Source organism: Lynx rufus, unplaced genomic scaffold, assembly GCF_022079265.1.
Source record: "Lynx rufus isolate CCGP_SWC_20201006 ecotype Redwood Valley unplaced genomic scaffold, mLynRuf1.p SCAF_6, whole genome shotgun sequence".
NCBI classification, from domain to species: domain Eukaryota; kingdom Metazoa; phylum Chordata; class Mammalia; order Carnivora; family Felidae; genus Lynx; species Lynx rufus.
In genome coordinates, this window is record NW_025814878.1 from 95,725,782 (window position 1) to 95,752,612 (window position 26,831).

The 26,831-nt window shown below is 37.7% G+C and overlaps 1 protein-coding gene across 1 annotated transcript in view; it reads right to left on the bottom strand.

The window, feature by feature from the left end:
- FBXO9 (F-box protein 9) overlaps positions 1-26,831 on the bottom strand; it is a 44,176-nt gene that overhangs the window by 11,321 nt on the left and 6,024 nt on the right. Inside the window, exons 3-11 of the mRNA XM_047101788.1 lie at positions 15,167-15,322; positions 11,915-11,972; positions 10,451-10,550; positions 7,152-7,282; positions 6,318-6,432; positions 3,542-3,660; positions 3,233-3,323; positions 2,040-2,135; positions 1,618-1,711 (exon numbers count right to left, since the gene is read on the bottom strand). Of these exons, the coding sequence (XP_046957744.1) occupies positions 1,618-1,711; positions 2,040-2,135; positions 3,233-3,323; positions 3,542-3,660; positions 6,318-6,432; positions 7,152-7,282; positions 10,451-10,550; positions 11,915-11,972; positions 15,167-15,322 (960 nt within the window). The remainder of the gene's footprint in view (positions 1-1,617; positions 1,712-2,039; positions 2,136-3,232; positions 3,324-3,541; positions 3,661-6,317; positions 6,433-7,151; positions 7,283-10,450; positions 10,551-11,914; positions 11,973-15,166; positions 15,323-26,831) is intronic.

Genomic DNA, 26,831 nt, shown 5'->3' on the forward strand with positions numbered 1-26,831 from the left:
CTGCTGAAAACACAATTTTTAAGGAGGCAAAGGGATGAACTGGTGAAAGATGTAGAAAAAGCATAGAGTAGAACTTAACTGTTGTGGTAAGTCAATGAAGAAATAGATGTGGACAAGGTTCATTAGAATCACACTTTTGCAAATACTATTGCTAATGACACAAGAATGCCAACACTATACATGGTTTCAGTGTATCATATTCTGAAGAGAAAATTGGAACTCAATGTAGGGAGTTCCTAAACTCTTTTATTAGATAAAACCTAAATAACAAGGGCCTCACATTTTGACCTTGGAAAGCTCATGGCCAACATCACAACCATAGCAGCCACCTCTGCCTCTCAGACTGCTGCCCAGATTCCTGTAGCCTACCTGAGGCAGGCAGAGAAGGCGGCAACAGATGGCCACAACGTGAAGGGACTCCGATGAAACCCTGCCCTAACTATCTCAACACATGATGCCAAGGAAGAGAGGAGGATCTGATGGGAGGAAAACGTTCAAAAACTACATTAATTATAAAAGCATTAGGCAAGTCTTTATTCCAATTACGTCACGACCGACTACTCAGGTGTATGGACTCCTTGGGTATACATTTTTAAAACCAGGACTGAAAAACGCATATGGAGAAAAGTTGTGAAAAAAATGAGGCCCTCAATGTATTAAAGACAGTTAAAAGTAATCTGGAATGTAATAATTCAATAGTCACATTTGCTTGGCATTTTTTTCCTTATATAAACACAGGAAGAAGGAAATTAGCTTATTTCCAGTATAAACTGATTGATTCTCGGGGTTCCTGGGTGGCTGAGATAGTTTCGCATCCAACTTTTGATTTTGGCTCTGGTCACAATCTTATGGTTCATGAGTTCGAGCACCGCATCAGGCTCTGCGCCGACAGTGAGGAGCCTGCTTGGGATGCTCCTCCTCTCCCTCTCTCTACCCCTCCCCTGCTCATGTTCTCTCTCAAAATAAACTTAAAAAATTGAAATTCTCTGTAAAAGTATCCTTGAGAAAGAATCATCTGTGTGAGCTAACTTAAGAACAAAATCCCTTATGATTCAAAATGAGAACAGCTAAAAACATATTCAGGTATGATTTTACTAGCTATTTCATAGGATATTTTGGGTTTACATTTTCATATGTAAAAAGCCTGGACTAGAACAAGAAATCATTTAGAGAAAAACAAGCGAATCCATAATTCAAAATACCCCACATTTTAGAAAACCTGCCAGCTCTGTTTAAAGAGATGCTATAAGTCAACATACGTTTTGTGAAACGTATAAATTATAAAACACAATTTTCTTTTTGTTTAAATTTTTTTTTAACGTTTATTTATTTTTGAGACAGAGAGAGACGGAGCATGAACAGGGGAGGATCAGAGAGAGAGGGAGACACAGAATCCGAAACAGGCTCCAGGCTCTGAGCTGTCAGCACAGAGCCTGACGCGGGGCTCGAACTCACAGACCGTGAGATCATGACCTGAGCCGAAGTTGGAGGCTTAACTGACTGAGCCACCCAGGTGCCCCTAAAACACAATTTTCTTATCCTTTCTAATCCAAAATTCTTAAATGAGTAGGGTACTGAAATGAAGAGAGAACTGCCAATTCCACCTTGTATACTCACTTCTTCTTTTTTCTTAGTTATCACAGCAAATACTTTGGTCTGATTGTCTGTATCTTGTGACAAGCGGTAATGACCCAGTAGAATTGCATCAGTTCTAAAAATTAAAAAATACAAGTTAAGTCCATTAATCAGTTATTGTATGTATTTAAATAACCTAGGAAGTAATATATTACAATAGTAGTTACTCAACTTGCCCGAGAAGAATCAACTAGGATGTGAATAAACCTAGTTTGGTAAGGTTCCAAAGACCTACTGAACTGTCCTCTCTAGAGCGATGCCCAGGAATTAGTATTGTTCACAAGGGCTCTTGCAGAGTGCTGTTTTAATCATGCAGTACTAACTTAAGGAAGCACTGGATGACATTAACCTGCAGGTATCCATATAAAATGTGGGCTGGATAGAGAACTACAGAAAAATACTACCTGGTATTCCTAGTTCTTAAACGAGGAACAATGGACTGAGGCTCCTCAGGGGTTGTCAACATCATCATGTGGCCATCAGGGAAGAACCTTATGTACCTGTGTAAAAAGAAAAAGAACACCAAAAAACACCACACACACACAAAGTATAAAACATGTCCTTGTTTTCTAGCCCTAAACCTGTTCTCTGCTGTGAAATCAAAACAGAAATACCATGGGTCAAAAACTGGCAAAACATCATTAAAACAAACACTACTGACAACCTGTGAGGCCAGCACAATAGAAGTGAAGGCATTTTATTATCTTTCTCAGAGGGAACTGTTTAACTTTCAGTTTTACTCCTGAATAAAAATATTCCTCTATTAAAGCACTTTTCCTAAAGCACTAATATCAAAAGTGAGCTCTAATGATAATACACAGTAGTTAACAAGTCTACTTATTCCTCTTTTTTATGTTTATTTAAAGAGAGTGAGATAGTGCGAGGTGGGGGACAGAGAGAGAGAGGGGGACAGATGATCCAAAGCAGGCTCTGCACTGATAGCAGAGAGCTCGATGTGAGGCTCGAACTCATGAACCACGAGATCATGACCTGGGCTAAAGTCGGACGGTTAACCAACTGAGTCACCCAGGTGCCCCATGTCTACTTATTTCTCAATGACGGTAACATCTGATGGATAGTAAAGCTGAATAATAGCAAAAGCTATGTGAAAAGGCAAATGAATGGGCACACCAAAAGCAAAAAACAAGAACTCTAAAACATAAAACAATTCTGGGGCACCTGGGTAGCTCAGTTGGTTAAGTGTCTGACTCTTGATTTCAGCTCAGGTCATGATCTCATGGTTTCTTGAGTTCGAGCTCCACATCGGGCTCTGTGCTGTGTAGAGTCTGCTTGAGATGGTCTCTCTCTCTCTCCTAACACTGTCTCTGTCTCTCTCAAAATAAATAAATAAACTTTAAAAAATTTAAGAAAAGAAAAACATAAAACGATTCTTAGATTTAGAGGCTAGGAGGAATTAAATCATGTGCATTAACCTATTAGTTCTTCGAGTGCAGGTCCTATTATAATACTGGATAAAAATACTGAGGGTCATTCTATAGATAAATGCAAAAGCCACAGAGAACAGCTTCCTACTAACTAATAAACTAATACTTGGAGAGAGAGAATTTTTCACTCACTCAGTTTACTACAGTTGTACCTGTAATATTCCACTTGGTGCCAGGCTCTATAGAAACCATCAAGAGACTGTTCCCCTTGACGAATATATGTCGTTTTACTGATATACACTCCTATAAAAAAGAAAGTTGTTTTTTTTTTTTAAGTAGGAACACAAACAAAAATTTTATAGTTACAAGCACATAACATGTTTCTAGTTTTAATTTTATTGTGGTTTCCTTTAAATATGATCAGAGGACTTACATCTGTTACAGAAAATGAAGACTATGTATTTATCAAAATCAGCAGGACAGACCACTATTTCTTCTCAGTTCTAAAGAGTTCAACTTACCATCAAACCGGACACGGGGCCTTTCTAAAAACATCTCTCTCCAGGATGTGTATGGAACAAGTTTAACACAGCTTCTGCCCCAAACTTTCAAGCAGGCCAAACGCCATATTTCAGGGTCTCTAGGTGATAAAACATAACATCAATTTATAAAAAAGGCTAAGTCCATCTATGCAGATACAAGAAATATCTCTGCTACTAGCAATCATCTTCTATTCAGCAAGAACTTGTTGAGCTCCTACAAGTCACTGTCTGGGTTCTGGAGATAGACTGATAGACACGGCTAAGGCCCTGCTGGTTTATTGGTGGGAAAGCAAACAAAACTAAGAAAACAAAAAAGTCTCAGGTAGTGTGCCCAGTGTAAGAAAAAATGAAGCAGGGTAAACAGACAAGAAATGTAGTGGGGAAATAGAGACAATTTCAGATATAGTGGCCGGGAAAGAACCCTGGGCAGAAGCCATAGCAAGTGCAAGGCCCTTGGGTAGGAGTGTGACAGGCACACTCAACAAGGACCATGAGGTTGCAGCAAACTAAGCAAGGTTAACAGACTACATGATTAGAGAGGCAGTCAAGGGCAGGGGAGGTAACAGCTTGCAGGCTATTTAGGTGAGACAGATGCCACTGAAGAGCTCTGAGTATGATTTAATACTTTTACAGGTTTTTGGGTTTTTTTTCCAATTTAAGTTTATTTATTTTGAGAGAGAGAAAGCATGGGCAGGGGGCAGAGAGATGGGGGAGACAGAGAAGCACTAGCAGGCTCCACACTGTCAGTACAGAGCCTGATGTGGGGCTCAAAGTCACAACCCGTGAGATCATGACCCTAGCTGAAACCAAGAGTTGGATGCTTAATCAACTGAGCCACCCAGGTGCCCAGACTTATGCTTTTAAAAGATCACTCTGGTAGTCTGGAAAATATGCTCTAGGGGTGTCACAGTGGAAGCAGGCCACTGCCATAACTCAGACCAGGTATAACTGTGGCTGACCAAGAAGGGTACTTGGACAAGGGTGAAACGGTCAGACTGGAGGTCTACTTTTAAGGCAGCACCAACAAGACTGTTATGGGGTTAGTGTAGAAAAACTAAGCAAAAGATATACTGAATATTAACAGGATTCCGATACAGCTCAAAATACTTTAACTCTATCTGTAACTTGAAATATTCAGTTTTAAAGATGTAAAAAACTACTTGTATCTGAGCCGGGCTGCAAATAAGGATTAACTACCTCCCCAATTTTTTCTTTTTATGATTATTTTTATTTTATGAAAACACACAGAAGTTTTATCCCTGAAAATTCCCTTTATAATTTTTTTAATGTTTATTTATTTTTGAGAGAGAGAGTGACAGTGTGGGAGAGCAGGGAGAGAGGGAGACACAGAATCCAAGGCAGGCTCCAGGCTCCAAGCTGCCAGCACAGGGCCCCACATGGGGCTCGAACCCACGAACTGTGAGATCATGACCTGAGCTGAAGTTGGATGCTTAACCCACTGAGCCAACCAGGTGCCCCTATAATTTTTTAAAAAGTTAATAGATTAACAGTTCTAGAGACTCCCATTTCAAAACTGAAATCTACTTGTTTAATAAGAATTTGTTAACTGGAATAGCACACAGAATCACCAAAAAACAAAGGCATCAGGCAATTCAAACATTTTACCCAAAATACAAGACTCCAAATGAAATTAGGTTGTTAAAAAATAATGAAGTTTAAGAAGTTATAAAAAACTTCTAGATGCTAAGGACAAAGTATGTATTTTTATGTAAGATACCCATGAAAGATGACCAATCTCAAATAATTTTATACTAAGCTAGGATTATTCTTTATGTAGCAATATTTTAAAAGTATAAGATGGGGGTGCCTGGTGGCTCAGTACATTGAGCGTCTTATTCTTTTTTTTTTTTTAATGCTAATTATTTATTTTGAGAAGAGAGACTGCGCGAAGGGGAGTGGCAGAGGGAGAGAAGGAGAGAGAGAATTCCAAACAGGCTCCATGTTCAGGGTGGAGCCGGTGAGCATCAGACTCTCAATACTGGCTTGGGTCGTGATCTCAACGTCATGAGATGGAGTCCCACATAGCATCACAGAGTGGAGCCTGCTTGGGATTCTCTCTCTCCCTGTCTGCCCCTCCCCCACCTCAAAATTAATAAACATTAAAAAATAAAAGTATAGAATAACTTTTAATGGGCCAAAAGAAAGTTCTAGTGCAATCTAAGTTTAAATCATTACTTAAAAAATTTTTTTTTAATTTTTTTATTTATTTTTGAGGGAGAGAGAGAGAGCCAGCAGGGGAGGTGCAGAGAGAGGGAGACACAGAATCCAAAGCAGGCTCCAGACTGAGCTGTCAGAACAGAGCCTGACACAGGACTCGAACCTGTGAACTACAAGATCATGACCTGAGTCAAAGTCAGACATTCAACCAACTGAGCCACCCAGGTACCCCTAAATCATTATCACTTAATGGGTTTAGAGTTATTCTGAAAATGACTTGAGTTTATTTTTCTAGTGCAATTTCTTTTCCAAATCAGCGAGACTAGCATGCAAACTACCCTGTGGAAGTAATGTGTGTGACTACCTCTGTTCTACATAATAGTCTATACTCTGGAAACCTAGTGCCTTCTACCTTTAAATGCTAAGTGGTTTGAGAAAATCACACAAATACAACTTAGGCCAAACTGTTCATTCTAAATTTTTACCCAGAACATCAATCAAGTTTTTTATCAAAACCGGCAAAAGACCATAATTTTTTTTCACCACTGCCCAAGTTGTTTTAAAACAGGTGAAGTACCTGGCACAGATATAGAATCCTCTGCACACCTGTGACAACTGCTCTAATGATCTGAGATCCAAGTCACTAGATACCACCCATCGGAAGATGTACATCAGGACCTCCATTGGCAGCACTGCAAAAGAAAACCAACCGTTCGGCGACTCTTATTTTACCATCTCATTCTCGGTGCAGGTAGCTCTCCATACTCCCACACATTTGTGAATCACACCCTTAGTACTGCTCAGAGCTGTGCACGTGTGTATTTAATTATCCAAAAGTAATAATGGTTTCTAACATCAAGACACAAATCTTTGTTTTTTTCACTATGGAGCGAATCAGAAGTCACCTTTATGGAGCACCCTTTCCCTCAAAGGATCATTTTACCACCAAGATATATTAAAATACAAGTGTTAGAAAAATAGTCTGATACACACACACACACACACACATATAAAATCCATATTCCATTCGCTAACACTAAAAACTTATTTTCATCTCCTGGAATCTGGAAAATCCCATAACTAATTAAACATTTAACATATGAAAAGAAAAACATTCATTTTTGAACACGTGCCTATCTCAGGCTAAAATGGCTGGTGACACCAATATTCCTCTAATTTTCTTGGACTGCTTCAACACCCTCTTAGATCTTCATTGAACCAAGTTGGACCTCCTTGATTTGTGCTACAAACTGCTTTCTACTTGAGGTTTTGCAAACAGTAATTGTAACTAGCTCTCCCAACATATCTTGAACTAAAGCAATTACCTGGCAAGTTATCTGACCTAGTTTGGAAACCTTAAATCTCTGGTGAAAGTGTGCCTCGCCGAGTTCTAACAACCTTGAACTCATACCTGATATGTGAGTCTGATTGCTCTCCAGCTCAGGCTGGCACAGTTTGAGCACAGACTCCTGAAACGTGAGCTGCTGCTGGAAGCAGGACAAGAGGTCTGCCATCTTGCTGTCGTCATCATTATCTTCCATGCTGAAAAAGGAGGGAAGTGAATAAACTAAGTGCCTCAGTCCATAACAGAGCTCAGAAACTGAGTTTTCATAGTTTTAAAATCTGCTTCAGAAAAAGTCATCTAAAAGCAAACTATCTTAACTACTTTTTTGATTTGAAAAAAGTTTATTCTGCCTTGCAAAGGAGTATCATACCCAGTCTTTTGAAGGAAAAAGCAATTTTCATTCTCACCCAGGAAGAACTAGAATTCAGAGGGGAGGGGGCACGCATGGGTGGCTCAGTCGGTTAAACGTCTGCTTGGTTTCAGCTCAAGTCATGGTCTCACAGTTTCGTGAGTTCGAGCCCATGATGGGCTCTGCTCTGACAGTGCAGAGGCTGCTTGGGATTCTCTGTCTCCCTCTCTCTCTGCCCCTCCCCAACTCATGCTGTCTCCATCTCTCTCTCAAAATAAATTAAAAAAAAAAAAGAACTAGAATTTGGGATACAATTACTGACATTTAGTTAGTACATTTTATTGTAGAGATTTCTTGAATTAGTGAAAAAGATCATTTCAAATGATTAAAAAAAACTTGTGTAAATATATTCCATACTAGTATGACTATACTCCATTCTAACTGGATAAAAATCAAACATACAGATGTCATCTGTGGTACTTACTTACCAAGGGTTTTGTAACAGATGTGCCTTATCACCCTACCTTAAGAGAGGAAAATATGTAATTTAAAAAAATCTTAGCAGGGTCCACAAATCATCTACCAACATAAACAAATGTGCAGTTTAGAGTTCTGGGAAAAGAAAAAAAAAAACCTCTAGCTTTCCATTTTTGCTGAAATTAACCTTAAGTGATCAGACTACAAAAAGGCCTAGAGGAAGAGTGAAATCAAAAGACCAGGAAAGGTTTATTATAATACAACAAAGGCACGTGTGGTTGAGGCCAGATGGACTCAAAGGCTTCTCTACTGACATTTTAGGGAAGGCAAGAAACCAAAACAAAGCCAGGAAAGAGACTTTCAGGGATTACTAGATCAGTAAGAAAACAAAAAAAACAAAAAAACAACTGTATCTTTAAAAAACCTTCATTGCATATGGGCTTGCAGAAAGGGATGGGAGAGAAAAGAAATGCTTCTTTCATGTTTTAAGGCAACCTTTCTTAACAGCACCTATATCTATTCATAAAACTGGCTAAGAGCTAGGTCTAAATGACCACCTGAGTTTAAAGACGGTTTAAAAAAGTCCAAATGACTCATTTTGAATATGAACTATTTCACACTGGTAACTCTCACTTGGTGAACAATATACTATTAGCTTCAAAGTTCAAACACACAATTAAGACTGACTTCATTCGGATGTTTTTAATATCCAAAGCCTGTGTGTTAATACTGTAAGCAGTTAAAAAAACAGTGGCAATAAGTACATCATCCATAAGGGGAACTTAATTATTTCATGACAGAGGTAATATAATAATCATTACCAAAACATGATTTTCCTGTGTATTGCTCATTTTAAAAACCTGACATTCCCTGGAAATGCAAGCTGGTGCAGCCACTCTGGAAAATAGTATGGAGGTTCCTCATAAAACTAAAAATAGGGGCACCTGGGTGGCTCAGTCGGTTAAGCGTCCGACTTCGGCTCAGGTCATGATCTCGCAGTCCATGAGTTCAAGCCCCGTGTCGGGCTCTGTGCTGACTGTTCAGAGCCTGGAGCCTGTTTCAGATTCTGTGTCTCCCTGTCTCTCTGACCCTCCCCCGTTCATGCTCTGTCTCTGTCTCAAAAATAAATAAACATAAAAAAAAAAAAAAAAAAACTAAAAATAGAACTACCCAGGACCCAGCAATGGCACTACTAGGCATTTATCCAAGGGATACAGGTGTGCTGTTTCGAAGGGACACGTGCACCCCCATGTTTATAGCAGCACTATCAACAATAGCCAAAGTATGGAAAGAGCCCAAATGTCCATCGATGGATGAATGGATAAAGAAGATGTGATATATATATACAATGGAGCATTACTCGGCAATCAAAAAGAATGACATCTTGCCATATGCAACTACGTGGATGGAACTGGAAGGTATTATGCTAAGTGAAATTAGTCAGAGAATGCCAAAAATCATATGACTTCACTCATATGAGGACTTTAAGAGGTAAAACAGATGAACATAAGGGAAGGGAAACAAAAAGAATATAAAAACAGGGAGGGGTACAAAACAGAAGAGATTTATAAATTTGGAGAACAAACAGAGGGTTACTGGAGGGGTTGTGCGTGGGGGGATGGGCTAAATGGGTAAGGGGCACTAAAGAATATACTCCTGAAATCATTGTTGCACTAGATGCTAACAAATTTGGATGTAAATTTAAAAAAATAAAAAAATAAAACAAGTTAAAAAAAAAAAAAAAAAACCTGACATTCTCTCATGGGTACAGACACTCCTCCCTTCTCATTTCAGCAAATTAAGCTTTTAGAGATGGATTAAGCCAAAACAGTTTTATAGAATTGTTTTGCAAATAGCTTCAAAAGTACTGGTTTAAAATTCTCTTGAGCTCTGTCCATATAAAACTATCAATGCCACTTCATGACTTTCCTGCAAGTGGCATCTGTCCAAAGAAAGAGTTTCTTTCCTGTACCTGTGCTTTTAAGCAAATGTTACAGTCTCAATGTCCTCCTAGACACCTTAAAAGAATAATAAAGTCCTGTTATAATTCAGCATTTTCTTAATAAAATGAAAAACCTTTTTTTAAAAAAATGTATAGCTTCCAACATATAAAAAAGGAGAAAGACTAGTTTGATGAAACCCCGTGTACACATCACCCAATTTCGACGATTATTAACATTTTGTCAACTTTGGCCTATTACATTTTAATAGGTTTGACTTTTTAAGACAGGTTTCAGAAAGCTGAAATGTGTCTTTTAATTTACTTTCAATAATCACTGGTTTTACTTAAAAAACAAAACAAAAACTCTTGTTACCTTGTCTTCATTATATCTGCTTAAAATGTGCATTTCTATATTTTAATCTTAGTATTTCCCTAACTAAAAAAAATTCTACAACTGTATAAACAAGTCTTTATACTAAAGACTATATAATTCAACAGAATTACCACCATCTTCTTATCACGTTAAGAGTCAACAGGGCAAAGACGCTTAACTTTAACAAACTCTATGTATTACTGTCTATCGAATTATATACGCACTAGCTGTTTCCAACGCCATCACCATCTGGAGACCGGGTATAAGTAATCTTGAACTCTATATCAGGTACAAGTTGCATAGCCCTACGATAAAACTTGATGGCTAAAAGAAGAAATAAAGCTAAATTAGCTATGACCGCACATTTTTGTCATTTCCTTTACCTGTAACTGTGGTTTAATTTGGTAACTTTCTTTACAAAGAGCCAAATTCCTTTTTTTCTGTATGCAATAGTTCAGTGAACAAACTTATTTCCAAACCTCACTACTCAGAAGTAACCTTTCCTTTTTCTAAAGCTAACACATTATACAGGCTTAAGGATGCTGTATTTCACTCTTTGCTTTTAGCCCTTCCCACCTTTTCCCTCAGCCTCTTAAGCATTGTTAGAAGTGATCTTAAGTGGTTGTCTTTCTTGGGCTTTGAAAAAGCAATTGTTGTAGCCCCAAGAAAAACACTTTTAAGCAACCTTTTCTTTCTAGGTTGCAGAGTTGAGGATAATCAAATGCTTCCTACTAGGTAGAATAAAGAGGTTTTTTTGAATTTAACCTTCAAATCCAACTTCCTTTAATCAAGCTATTATTTAGCTAAATAACCTTTAAAAGCTACTTTTTTATGAAGTTCCTGGCCAGGTGGTTTAGAGCTGTAATACTTAGTAATCTCTCCCACAAAGCTATACCAACAGAACTTGAGACTTCAAAAGCCTACCAGCTCTTTTTCCCTTAGATGGAGTCTATTCAGTTCAATATATTCTGCTGTGTTCTATCACTCTGGGTGAATTACTATACACTAAGTGGAAATGGGACTCTCACAAACTAATGAAGACTGTAGAGGGCTTTCACCATTTGGGCTCTTTTAATATCTCAGGGTAAAAATATCGCTAGAAGAAATGTGCAAATAAAAATGCAGTAATCCTGAAAATGTTATTTTTGGGGCATTTTCAAATGATTAAAGCAAAGCATCTTTCCCACACCCCAATTATCAGCTTTACTTTCACAAAATGGAAGCCTACTTACATGCCTAATACAGTAAAATGCCCCATCACTTTATTTATGCATTTCTAATGGATTAATAAAAGAGACAATTAAAGCTGGCAATTATTCCTTTGTGTACACGTAAATTAGAAGATAGGTTCTTGAAACTATCCTTTATATTCTCCTCCTCTGAAGTCATTTTCATCCATAAAAGAATACCCTGTTTTTAAATGAGAAACAATTATTTTTAAGACTTTAATAATGAAGAATAAATAGTAAAACCTAAATGTAGGCCAATATGATGATGTGTCACAGCAATATTCTGGAAAAAGGTTACACAGAAATATAATTTTTAGTTTTGATTTGTTAAAAAACAATTTCAAATATAAGGTGACTGATGTTTATATACAAGTATAGTCTAGTTAAAAAAAGAATTGGTCAATAAGAGCTGTTATTCAGAAATGTCATGACCATATGATCCTGGGCCCTGAGTTTTACCTTCATAGAGAGCTCCATTCTGTTCTTCTTCTACCGCTTTTAGGAAGAGTTCTCGAGCCTATAAAAATAGTGAAATGCAATTTTTGAAAGTCTGTATTAAAAATGAGTATGCATGTGGGAATGCAAGCTGATGCAGCCACTCTGGAAAACAGTATGGAGGTTCCTCCAAAAACTAAAAATAGAACTACCCAGAACCCAGCAATGGCACTACTAGGTACTTATCCAAGGGATACAGGTGTGCTGTTTCGAAGGGACAGATGCACGCCCATGTTTATAGCAGCACTATCAACAACAGCCAAAGAATGGAAAGAGCCCAAATGTCCATCAGTGGATGAATGGGTAAAGAAGATGTGGTATATATATACAATGCAGTATTACTCGGCAATCAAAAAGAAGGAAATCTTGCCATTTGCAAATACATGGATGGAACTGGAGGGTATTATGCTAAGCGACATTAGTCAGAGAAAGACAAATATCCTACGACTTCACTCATATGAAGACTTTAAGAGACAAAACAGATGAACATAAGGGAAGGGAAACAAAAATAATACAAAAACAGGGAGGGTTGGGGCGCCTGGGTGGCTTGGTCGGTTAAGCGTCCGACTTTGGCTCAGGTCATTATCTCACGGTCCGTGAGTTCGAGCCCTGCATCGGGCTCTGTGCTGACAGCTCAGAGCCTGGAGCCTGTTTCGGATTCTATGTCTCTCTCTCTGCCCCTCCCCTGTTCATGCTCTGTCTCTCTCTGTCTCAAAAATAAATAAACGTTAAAAAAAAAAAAATTAAAAAAAAAAAAACAGGGAGGGGGACAAAACAGAAGAGACTCATAAATATGGAGAACAAACAGGGTTATGGGAGGGCTTGTGGGAGGGGGGATGGCTAAACGGGTAAGGGGCACTAAGGAATCTACTCCTGAAATCTTTGTTGCACTAGATGCTAACTAATCTGGATGTAAATCTAAAAAAAAATAAAAAATAAAACAAGTTAAAAGATAATAAATTAATTAATTAAAGCCACTTTATTTAATAATAAAAAAAATGAGTATGCATGGCAGAAGGGCAGTCTTTCCAACAAATAGTGCCAGAACAACTGGACATCCATAGGCAAAGTAATGAACTGTGACTTAAACCTCACATCTTACATAAGAATTAACTCAAGGGGTGCCTGGGTGGCTCAGTCAGTTGAGCGTCCGACTTCAGCTCAGATCATGATCTCACGCTCTGTGAGTTCAAGCCCTGCGTCGGGCTCTGTGCTGATAGCTCAGAGCCTGGAGCCCACTTCAGATTCTGTGTCTGCCCCTCCCCTGCTCATGCTCTGTCTCTGTCTTAAAAAAAAATTTTTTTAATTAAAAAAAAAAAAGAATTAACTCAAAAATGGATCACAGACTTATATGTAAAATATAAAACTTTTAACTTTTAGGGAAAAAAAAAATCTTGGAGGTTTATGGCTGGGCAGAGAGTTCTTACACTCAATTCCCAAAGCATAATCCATAAAAGGAAAGGCTGATAAACTGGATCTCATCAAAATTGAAAACTTTTGCTCTGTGAAATACCCTGAGGATGCAAATACAAGCTACAAGCTGAGAGAAAGCATTTAAAAGCCACATATTCAACAAAGGACTGTATTTAGAATGCATAAAGAACCCTCAAAAACTTAACAGTCAAAACACAAACAATACAATTAGAAAAGACAACATATTGTACAGATAGGATATAAAGATGGCAAACAGCACATGAAAAGATATTCAACATCATTAGCCATCAGGGAAATACAAATTAAGATCACAATGAAGTATCACTACATACTTATCAGAATAGCTAAAACTAAAAAGTAACGACAACACCAAGGGCTGACAAGGATGTGGAGACCGTGGGCCACTCATACATTGCTGCAGGGAACATAAAATGGTACAGACACCCTAGAAAACAACTGGGCAGTTTCTTTTAATCAAACAGGCACTTACCATACAACCCAGCAATTGCACTGTTAGGCCAGAAAAATGAAAACTTACATTCATGCAAAAACCTGTACATGAATATTCATAGCTGCTCTATTAATAGCCAAAAACTAGAAACAACCCAAATGTCCTTCAGCCGATGAATAACCAAATTGGGGTATACCATACCATGCAATACTACTGAGCAAAAAAAGGGAACTACCGTTACACACAAATGTGGATCTCAGGGGAATTATGCTGAGTGAAAAAAGCCCACCTCAGAAGGTTATATACTAGATGATTCCATTTATACAATATTTTTTGAGTATCAAAATGATAGGAATGGAGATTAGTGATTGCCAGGGGTTATGAATGGTCAGGGAGGGGGGGCCGGAAGGGTACAACTATAAAGGTGTTGACAGAGAGAGCCCTGTGGTGCCAACAGTTCTTTATCTTGATCATGGTGGTGGTTAAAGGAAGCCACACATGTGATAAAACTGCATAGAACTATTTACATACATACATACAAAGAAGTGCTTATCAATTTGAGAGGTCTGAATAAGCTCTGTGCGTTGAACCAACGTCTATTTCCTAGTTTTTGATATTGTACTATAGCTATGTAAGATGTCACCAACACGAGACCTCCCTATACCTGTTTCTGTAACTGTTTCAAAATAAAAAAACAAAACAAATATGGAAGTTTTTAGTTATCATGGTAATTTTAATTATTTACTGGCAAATCACTTGTAAGAAAAATTGATGTAAAGATGATAGCCTCTATGGAATAGGAAAAATGGAAAGCGTGCTGTGCCTAGTTCACATAAGTAGCAGCATTCAAAATTTTTTCAGTGTGAGCACTTTCAAAATTTTCCAGAATAAGGAAATAATTAATGCATCATTATACATCTGTTCAACGCAAATTTTAACAAAATACTGCATTAAGACCTTTGCAAAGGTATTAACATTTGAACAAGTTTTTTCTCTTTTAGTGCTTCTGCTAATAAATTCAGAGGCATCAATCTTTTAGAGACCAAATGGATCTCAGGGATCTATAAATTGCCAACGACAGTTCCACGAACATAGTGTACCTCCAGAAAGAAGTCCATGAATGGTGGTATCATCCAAAGTACCTAGCAGCAGAAGTGAAGGATGGACATACTGGTATACTTTCACACATGAGGAAAAGTTTTGTTATAATTATAAGTTATGTGCTTATTTCACCAGAATACAACTATAATGATCACTTGCTTAAGACCACGCAAATTCTCATGCGCAACTGGATAAAAAAGTTACTTTGTCACAATGTCCATAATACTTAACTTTTCTTCCTTTGCCAGTTCTTGCTTTCCTTTGGTGTCTGCTTTCAGTAAAGAGCCTTTTGCTGCTGCTCTACAAGGCCGAGTTTCTAAATTGCTAGAGCCTACACCTGGAGCAAGTTCAAACATCCACTGAGCTCGAAACATCTGGAGTTGTGCCTAAGGAAGGAAAAAGTACTTTAGGATTCATTAAGGAAGAGTAGCTTAGCTCTGAACAATTTATCAACAGGTCCAACATCAATTTCCATATAAATAATAGAAGACTAGAAAACATGGTCTTTTAAGTTACTAATATCCATTCGACACGTTATCTTCTAAAATAATGTTCTGCTTAAATCTTTAAAAAAATTATGAAGAGTCACCCAAGTTTGTCTATATAGGAAAAATCTAATGGTACCAGAAAACCAAATTCTGTTGAGCTGAAAATAGAGGCCATCACCTAGGGGCTGAACTTTCAAACATTGAACATTTCAAACATTTCTAGCACCTAGGGGCTAGAAGCTTTCAAACATTTGTTTACCTGGAATACATCATCTACTAGATGTGAAAAGTGCTGTTAAAAATTCTCTAGTTGAACCTAAAACCTTTCTTTCAATAGCCATTCTCTTTTTTAAAAAGGAACTATTTTCTCTTATATATGTAATAGGAATTTTTAAATACAGAAAAAAAGTGAAGAAGTGGTAGACTGCTGTGCTGCCCAGATCCCTTTAGGAATGAAGGCACTGATGAGCCCACCTGCTGGGACTAATACAGAAACAGCCCCCAGCTAGCTGTCAGCCCTTTCAGGTATTGCCTCAGCAAGATCACACCCTTTCCCAGGCAATCCCTACCCAATGACTACCAATGGCTGTTAAGGCTCTGGTTCCTCCATTCTGAGAACTACAGAATTGACTAAGGCCAATTCTTCCCTCCCTCTCCCTTCCATAGGTGTTGATCCCAAAAGCACTCCCTAGTAAACCTCCCTCATCATAATCTCCACCTTCAAGTCTGCTCTCTGGGAACCCAACTGGCAATGTCCCTCATCCCAAAGAAGACCATTATCAACAGGACTGTGTATATTATTCCTAGTTTTTTTTGAAGAGGCATATATAAAAATACATGTTTTTAAAATAATTTTTCTTGCCATTCTGTTTTAGTTCCCACCCTCCTACTTCTAACCCAAAACACATATACCTCTGACGTATAGAGTCTTTAGCAGCACTGAATGTCTATTAGATGACACATTTCATATAAGTTATTACAAAGTTTTAAATTCAGTAAGATATATTTATCTAATTACAATGAACATTTTTCTATTTCAGTGCACAAGGATTTACCCCATCCTTTTCAATGACTACAGTGTATTTCACTGTTTGAATTCACCATTACTAACATAAGTGATGGATATTTAGGGTTTTATTCAATTTTTTCATAAAACTGTTGTAAAAAACATTTTTGTACATATGTATGTACTCAGTTTACTCATTTTCTTAAGATTAATTTTCTGCAATGTATGTTTTTCATTTTGTTCCATCTTGCTAGTCTGTCCCCCCAAAAAGTTGTAGCAGTTTATATGTCATGTGCACTGGTTAAGTGTTCTCCAAGACTGAACAACAATGGGCATTGTTCACCAATCTGATTGTTTTAAGAAAACACCAGTGTAGATCCAATTTGTATTTTAAAAACTATGAGACCAATAATCTCTTCAAATATTTAATAGCTATTTGTATTATTTTTCCATTAGCTATCCATTCATATCTATCTTGTGTCCCTCTTACTAATTTATAAGGATGTTCCATATACTGAGAGTGGGTATCAATCATCTGCCTATATGTGGTAAATAGTTTTTCTAGCTGATCATTTCTCTTGAATATATGTCTCTTCTACATATAGGTTTTAACTTTTAGGTGGTCAAATCCATCAATCTTTATAAGATGATGGGTTTTGAGTTATGCCTTATATTTTGTTCTGGTTTTTTGTTTCTATTTTTAAGTAGGCTCCACACCCAGCATGGAGCCCAATGCAGGGCTGGAACCAACAACCTTGAGATCAAGAGCTGAGCTGAGATCAAGAGTCAGACGCTTAACTGACTGAGCCACCCAGGCACCATGAGTTATGCCTTGTTTTGAACACTTTAAACTCATAAATCAAACTATATAACAGCAATTATTGTCATTTTCAACATGAGTACTCAGAATTTTCCAGAAGAAGGAAATAATTAATGTATTATATATTTTGTTCAATGCAGAGTATTATAAAATACTGCATTAAGATCTTTGCAAATGTTAACATTTGAACAAGTTTTCCTCTTTTGGGTTTCTGTTAATAAACTGAGAGGCCAAGTGAAACTCCAGGGTCCATAAGTTACCAACAAGAGTTTCATGAAGATAGTGTACCTATAGGAAAGAAGCCCATGAGGAGTGGGGGTATCATCCAAAGTACCTAGAAGTAGCAGTAAGGGATGGATAAACTGGTTCTGCTGTTTGTGGAAGATGGTGAGAGGATCCTGAGCTCACCTCCTCTAATGGACACACCAAGACAACAAGTATATCTACTGCAATTAATTCTATAAATGACCTGAAGATGCAGAACAGATCTTCCACAGCTAGTTGGAGAGAGAAGGCCACATTGAAAAGGGTAGGAAGAACAGAGACATAGTTGGAAACCAAATCCCCAGGATAATTAACCTCTAACAGGAGGGATATCGCAAGCACAGAGGAGCAAGGGGATCACCCCACAGCAAGCACTCCCAGCCCTGGGAAGATGAGTCCTCATAACTTCTGGCTTTAAAAATCCTGAGGCCTAACTCCTGGAGAGTTAGAGAGCTACTGGATGAGTCTCCACCCTTAAAGGGCCAGCACACTAAAAACCTTATCAGCAAATCGCACAGAAGCAGCACTTTGAAAGTGCCTAGGGTATGCATGAAAGTATTTATTAATTAATGCCAGGACATGTGCCAAAGGTGCAGGTACCTGCAGGAGAGTTCTCCTGGAACAAAAGTGCTAATGGGTGCCATTTTTTTTCCCTCCCCCAGTCTGAAGAGCTAGAGACATGCAAGAAGCAAATTCTAACACTATCCGTCTCCCTTGCTAACACTTGTGTGCCCCGCAGCTGCATTTCCCTGTAGACCTCCCGTTGAAAATAGTTACATTTTCTCCCGTCGAAAATAGCTACAGCCAGCAGGCAGCCCTGGGCAGGACCAGCACCCCTCCAAAGTGACTCCTATTGTGGGAATGGAGGGAGATACCCCACAAAAATAACACATCAATTCCTGCAGCCAGGATCTTAGCTGGCTGTGCTGGGAGAAGCCGTGCCCTTTGGTGTGCCTGTAGCTGTCAGTAGCAGTTAATTGCAGACAGCCAACATGAGGACTGACTCCACCAACTGTAAAGTCTATAGCAGCTACAGTTGGGCATCTAACAGCACCAAGAGCAAAACCCGTCCAGTGCACCTATAGCAAACAGCAGATTACCGAAACCAGATGGACCTGGAACAGTCCAACCTATCAGCATGCCCATATCAATCACAGCTCAGCCACAACAGGAGGGCACAAACAGCCCACAAAGAGGACACTCATGGGACTGCCTGGTTCTGGTGACCAGGGGATTGAGCTACAGAGCATCGCAGAACCTCTTCTATACAAGGTCACTACTTTTTTTTTTAATGTTTTTTTTTTTTCAGAGAGAGAGAGAGAGAGAGAGAGACAGAGAGCGCGCGCGTGCATGCGTACACACACACACAAGCAGGGGACGGGCAGAGAGAGGGAGACAGAGGATCCAAAGCAGGCTCTGAGCTGTCAGCACAGAGCCAGACACAGGGGTTCAAGCCCGCGAATTGCGAGATCATGACCTGAGGCAAAGTTGGATGCTCAACCGACTGAGCCACTCAGGCTCCCCAAGGCCACTACTTCAAGACTAGGACATGTAGCTGACCTACCTAACACAGAGAAACAGAGACAAAATGAGGAGACAGAGAAAAATGTCCCAAATGAGAGAACAAGACAAAAATCACCAAAAAAAAAGAGCTAAATGAAACCAAGGTAAGCAATATGCCTAATAAAGAGTTCAAAGTAATGGTCATAAAGATACTCAACAGGGGCACCTCAACTAAGCGTCTGACTTCAACTCAGGTCATGATCTCACAGCTTGTGAGTTCAAGCCTCACGTCGGGCTCTGTGCTGACAGCTCAGAGCCTAGAGCCTGCTTTGGATTCCCTCTCTGTCTCTCTCTGTCCCTCCCCTGCCCATGCACCATCTATCTGTCTGTCTCTCTCTCACACAAATACTTAGAAAATAAATAAATAAAGATACTCAACAGACTTATAAGTGGATGAACTCAGTGAGAACTTCAACCAAGAGATAGAAAATATAAAAAAGAATGAATCAGGGGTGCCTGGATGGCTCAGTCGGTTAAGCGTCCGACTTCAGCTCAGGACATGATTTCATGGTTCATGGGTTTGAGCCCTGCAGTGCACAGCCTACTTTGGATCCTCTGTCTTCCTCTCTCTCTGTAGCCTCCACTGCTTGCGTGCGCTCTCTCAAAAATAAACATTTAAAAAAAAAAAAAAAAGGACCAAAAAGAGGTGAAAAACTCAGTAACTGAAATGCAAAATACATTAGAGGGAATCAATAGCAGATCAGAGGACACAGAAGAATGGGTCAGTGATGTAATGAAAAGCAACCAAGCCAAACAGAAAAAAAGAAAAATATTAAAAAATGAGAATAGTTAAGGGACCTTTGTAACATCATCAAGTGTAACATTATTTGCATTATAGGGGTCCCAGAAGGAGACAGAGAGACATAAAACTTACTTGAAGAATAATAGCTGAAAGTTCCCGAATCTGGAATGGCAAACAGATATCCAGGTCGAGAAAGCACATATTGCCCCAACAAGATGAACCCAAGGAGGTCCACACAAAGACACATATTAAAAATGGCAAAAAGTAATGATGGAGAGAGAATCTTAAAAACATCAAAACAAAACAGTTACATACAAGAGAAACCCCGTAAGGTTATCAACTGATTTTTCAGCAGAAACTTTACTAGAGGCTAGAAGGGAGTGGCATGCTCTATTCAAAGTGCTGAAAGCAGGGGGGCCTGGGTGGCTCAGTCAATTAAGCCTCCAGCTCTTGATTTTGGCTCAAGTCATGATCTTGTGGTCATGAGATTGAGCCTCTTATCAGGCTCTGCACTGGGTGTAGAGTCTTCTCGAGATTCTCTCTCTCACTTGTCCTTTGCCCCTCCTGCACTCGTGTTCTCTCTCAAAAAAAAAAAAAAAAAAAAATTAAAAAATTAAAAATTAAAAAAAAAAGTGCTGAAAGGGAAAAACCTACAACCAAGAATACTCTACTCAGCAAGGCTATTACTCAGAATAGAAGAGATAAAGAGTTTTCCAGACCAAAAAAAGAGTTAAAGAAATTCATCGCCACTAAACCAGCCTTACAACAAATGTTAAAGAGAATCCTTTAAGTGAAAAAGGAAAGGCCATAACTAGAAGATATTGATAGAAAAAAAATGCACCGGTAAAAGCAAACATATAGTTAAGGCAGTAGATGAATCACTTATGAAGCCAGAATGGAGGTTAAACAATAAAAGTGATAAAATCAATCGTACCTATAAAAAAAATTAGTCATGGGATACACAAACTAAAAAGATGTAAAATATGGCATCATATGCAAAAAGCAGGGGACAGGGAATGAAGATTTAGTGCTTTTAGAAAGTATTTGAACTTGGGGGGCCTGGGTGCTCAGTCGGTTAAGGATCTGACTTCGGCTCAGGTCATGATCTTGCGGTTTGTGAATTCGAGCCCAACATCAGGCTCTTTGCTGACAGTCAGAGCCTGCAGCCTGCTTCAGATGCTGTGTCTCTCCCTCTCTCTACCCCTCCCATGCTTATGCTCTGTCTCTCAATAACAAATAAATGTTAAAAAAAAATAAAAATAATTTTTTAAGTATTTGAACTTATATAACTATCAATTTAATATAGACTGGCACAAACATAGGATATGATATACGAACCCCCTGGTAACCACAAATGAAAAAACCGTAATAGACACACAAAAAATAAAGAGTAAGGAATCCAAACATAACATTAAAGAAAGCCATCAATCACAAGAGAGCAAGAAAACAGGAAAAAAGAGAGAAAATACAAAAACCCTAAAACAATTAACAAAATGGCAATAAGAATATACCTAACAACAAGTACTTTAAATGTAAATGGACTAAATGCTCTACCGAAAATACAGGGTGGTGAATGGATAAAAGACCCACCACCTATATGCTGCCTACAAGAGACTGACTTACAAGAGACTCACTTCAGAGTCTGGAAGATGGCAGCAGAGTGGGAGGACCCTAGGATCACCTCATCCCACAAATACAACTAGCTAACTATCAAATCATCCTAAATACTCCAGAAATTGAGCCTAAGACTGGCAGAACAAGCTCCACAACTATAAAGAAGAAGCCACACAGAAGAAAGTAGGAAGTGCTACAGACACAGTGTGGAAGATAAACAGATGGTGGCCACTGTAGTGGGGAGGGAGCCCCGGTTGTGGAGAAGGGCAAGAGGCAGACTAACAAACAGGGGAGAGCACAGAGTGGACACCTACTACCTAACTTGCTTATACCAAACCCCAGCACCCCATGCTCCAGAGAAATGGGTTCAAAATCAAATGGCCATCAACTTAATATAGACTGCTATATGCAGAAGAGGTTATAAATAAACCTAATGGTAATCAAAGATCAAAAACCACTAATAAATATATAAAGAATAAAGAGAAAGAAATCTAATATATCATTAAGAAAACCAACAAACCATCGGACAGACAAAAAAGGATCTGAAAAAAATCTTCAGAAACCACCAAAGAAAATATAAAATGGCAATAAATACTTATCAATAATTACTTTGAATGTCATAAACACTCCAATCAAAATGCACAGGGTGACAGAATGGATAAAAAAACTAGACCCATCGATATGCTGCCTACAAGAGATTCATTTGACACCTAAAGACACCTGCAGATTGAAAGCGAGGGGATGGAGAAACATCTATCATGCTAACAGACGTCAAAAGTAAGCTGGAGTAGCAATACTTCTGTAGGACAAACTAGACATTAAAACAAAGACTATCACAAAAGCAAAAGAAGGACAGTGCATAATATTAAAGGGAGAATCCAAAAAGAAGATATAACAATTGTAAATATCTATGCACCCAACACAGAAGCACCCAAATACATAAAACAGATAATAAACATAAAGGAACGAATCAATAGAATACTAGGAGGGGACTTTAACACCCCATTTACACCAATGGACAGATTTAAACAGAAAATCAAAAAGAAAAAGATGGTTTTGAATGACACACTGGAACAGATAGACTTAACAGATATACTCTAATATTCTATCCTAAAACAGCAGAATACAGATTCTTTTCAAGTGCACAAGATCTTCTGGGAAGATCACATATTAGCCCACAAAACAAGACTCAACAAATGCAAGAAGAGTGAAGCCATACTGTTTCTGACCATAACACTATGAAACTAGAAGTCAACCACAAGAAAAAATCTGGAAAGACGAAAATACAGGGAGGTTAAATAACATAATACCAAACAATGAATGAATCAACCTGGAAATAAAAGAAGAAATTAAAAAGTACATGGAAACAAATGAAAATTAAAACACAACAGTCCAAAACCTTTGGAATACAGCAAAAGCAGTTCTAAGAGGGAAGTTTACAGCAATACAGGTCACCTCAAGATCTCAAATAAACAACCCAACCTTATACATAAAGGAGCTAGAAAAAGAACAAACAAAACCTAAAACCAGAAGGAAGGAAATAATAAAGATGAGAGCAGAAATAAATGTTATAGAAACTAAAAAAATAATAGAACAGATCGATGAAACCAAGAGCTGCTTCTTTGAAAACAAAATCCATACAATTGATAAACCTGTAGCCAGACTTATCAAAGAGAGAAAGAGAGAGAGAGAGAAAGGACTCAAATAAATACAACTGCAAATTGAAGGAAAGCTGAAAGAAATTTAATCAGTAATGAAAACCTTTCAACAAAAGTCCCAGAGCAGATGGCTTCATAGGCAAATTCTACCAAACATTTAAAGAAGAGTTAATATCCATCCTTCTCAAACTGTTCTAAAAAATAGAAGAGGAAGGAAAACTTCCAAATTCATTCTATGAGGCCAGCATTACCCTGATAACACCACCACTAAAAAAGAGAAGTACAGGCCAATATCCCTGATTAACATAGATGCAAAAATCCTCAACAAAATACTAGCAAACTGAATCCAACAATACATTTAAAAAAAATAATTCACCATGATCAAGTAGCATTTAATTCTGGGTTGCAAGGGTGGTTTAATACTTGCAAGTCAATCAACATAATACATAATATCAATAAGAACCATGTAATCATTTCAATTGATGCAGAAAAACCATTTGACAAAGTACCACACCCATTCATGATAAAAACCCCAACAAAATAGGTATAGAGGGAACATACATCAACATAATAAAGGCCATATATTAAAAACGCACAGCTATATATATATATATATATATATATATATATATATGGTCAACTGATCTCTGACAAAGCAGGAAAGAATAGCCAATGGGAAAAAGACAGACTCTTCAATAAATGGTTTTGGGAAAACTGGACAGCAACATGCAAAAGAATGAAAATGGACCACTTTCTTACATCATACACAAAAATAAATTCAGAATAAAGACCTAATGTGAGACCTGAAACCATAAAAACCCTAGAAAAGAGCACAGACAGTAATTTCTCTGACACTGGCCATAGCAACTTTTCTAGATAGGTCTCCTGAGGCAAGGGAAACAAAAGCAAAAATAAACTATTGGAAGACTCTGTCAAAATAAAAACCTGCACAGCAAAGGAAACAATCAAACTAAAAGGCAACCTACTGAATAGAGAAGATATCTGCAAATGACATGTTTGATTAAGGGCAAGTATCCAAAATCTATAAAGAACTGATACAATTCAACATCTAAAAACTAATCTAACTAAAAATGGGCAGAAGGCATGAACAGACATTTTTCCAAAGACACACAAATGGCCAACAGACACATGAAAAGATGCTCAATATCACTCATCATCAGGGAAATGCAAATCAAAACCACGATGAGATATCACCTCATACCTGTCAGAATGGCTCAAATCAACAACACAAGGTGTTGGCAAGGATGTGGAGAAAAAGGAATCCTCCTGCACTTCTGGTGGGAATACAAATTGGTATAGCCAATACGGAACACAGTATGCAGGTTCCTCAAAAAATTAAAAATAGAACTACCCTATGATCCAGTAATTGCACTACTGGTTATTTAACCAAAGAATACAAAAGTACTAATTCAAAGGGACACATGCACCCCTATGTTTATAGAAGCATTATTTACAACAGCAAAGATATGGAAGTAGCCCAAGTGTCTATAGATAGATGAATGGATAAGGAAGAAGTGCCATATATATACAATGGAATGTTATTCAGTCATAAAAAAAATGAAATCTTGCCATTTGCAATGACATGGGTAGAGCTGGAGAGTATAATGCCAAGCAAAATAAGTCAGTCAGAGAAAGACAAATGCCATATAACTTCACTCATAAGTGGAATTTAAGGAACAAATGAGCAAGGGGGGAAAAAAAAGAGGGAGACAAACCCATAGAGAACTCTGAACTATACAAAATAAACTGATGGTTAACTGTTAACTATAGAGAACAAACTGATGGTTACCAGAAAGGAGGTGGGTGGGGCATAGGTCTTGAGTACACTTGTCATATGGTGAGCAAAGGGTGATGTATGGAATCGTACACCCGAAACTAATATAACACTGTATGTTACCTTACTGGAATTAAAATAAAAACTGAAAAAAAAAAAAAAAAAACCTATTTGTATTTTCCAAAGTTTACTTTATGTAATGGGACTAAACTGAGACTTTTTATGGGACTAAACCATAAAAAAAAATTTATTCAGCTATGAAAATGGTGCAGCCAAGGTCCGAGAGCATTATCAGGTTTTAACTTTTGCATACAGTATTTAATGCACAGTAAATTTTTTTTGTAATTTGTGTGACAGAAATATTTAGAGATAAACCAATCAAATGTAGTTTTAGTCAGAAAAAAAAAAAGACTCGCTTCAAATCTAACAACACATACAGACTGAAAGTGAAGACAGAAAAATATATACCATGTAAACAGAAGCAGAAAAAAAAGCAATGCCTGTATCAGACAAAATAGACTTTGAAATAAAGATCGCAGCAAGAGACAAAGACACTACATAATAGTGTAAAAGGGATAAAAGAATCACTCTAAAAGGAGAATGTAACAATTATAAATACCTATGCACCCAATACAGGAGAACTTAAAAACATAAAGCAAATATTAACAAAGAAAAAAATGGATGGTAACACAATAGTAGGGGACATGAACAATTCATTTACACCAATGGACAAATCATCCAGACAGAAAATCAATAAGAAAACCAACAAAAATCTATCAACACACTAGACCAGATGGACGTAACAAATATACACAGAATGTTCCAACCAAAATCAACAGAATACACGTTTTTCAAGTGTAAATGAAACATTCTCCAGGACAGAGGACATGTTAGGCCACAAAACAAATCCCAATTTTAAAAGTTTGAGATGGTTACCAGAGAGGAGGTGAGTGAGAGGATGGGTGAAACAGGTGATGGGGATTAAGGAGTGCACCTGCTATAATGAGCATCTGGTAATGTATAGAATTAAATCACTATATTGTACACCGGAAAACTATTACTGTATGTTAGAATTAAAAAACTAAAAAGTTTGAGATATCAAGCATCTTCTCTGATCACAACACTATGAAACTAAAAATCCATTAAAAGAAAAACACTGGGCAAACTACAAACACACAAAACGGCTAAATAACACCTTACTAGACAACCAATAAATCAACAAAGAAATCAAAGAGGAAATAAAAAAAATACATGGAGACAAATGCAAATGGAAAACACAATGGTCCAAATTCTTTGGGATGCAGTGAAAGTAGTTCTAAGAGGAAAATTCACAGTGATACAGGCTTACTTCAAGAAACAAGAAAAATCTCAAACAATCTAACCTTACACGTAAAGGAACTAGGAGAACAAAGCCCAAAGCCAGTACAAAGGAGGATATAATAAAGATCAGAGCAGACATAAATGAAATAGAGACTTAAAAAACAATAGAAATGATCAATGAAACCAAGAGCTGGTCCTTTGGAAAAAAAAAAAGAGCAAGCAAGAGAGGGATAAACATTTAGCCAAACCCAAAAAGACACAAAGAGTCGTCAAGTAAATGCAGAAAAGGAGGAGAAGATATTACAACTGACACCACAGAAATACAAAGAATTCCAAGACAATATTTGAAAAGGCATATGCCAACAAATGGACAACATAGAAGAAATGGATAAATTCCTAGAAACATATAATCCTCCAAAACTGAATCAAGAATAGAAAATTTGAACAGATCAAATACCTTAACAAAATTGAACTGATAATCAAAACACTCCAATGAACAAAAGTCCAGGACTAGATGACTTCACAGGTGAGTTCTATCAAACATTTAAAGAAGAGTTAATATTTAGTCTTCTCAAACCATTTCAAAACACAAAGAGGAAGGAAAACTTTCAAATTTATTCTACAA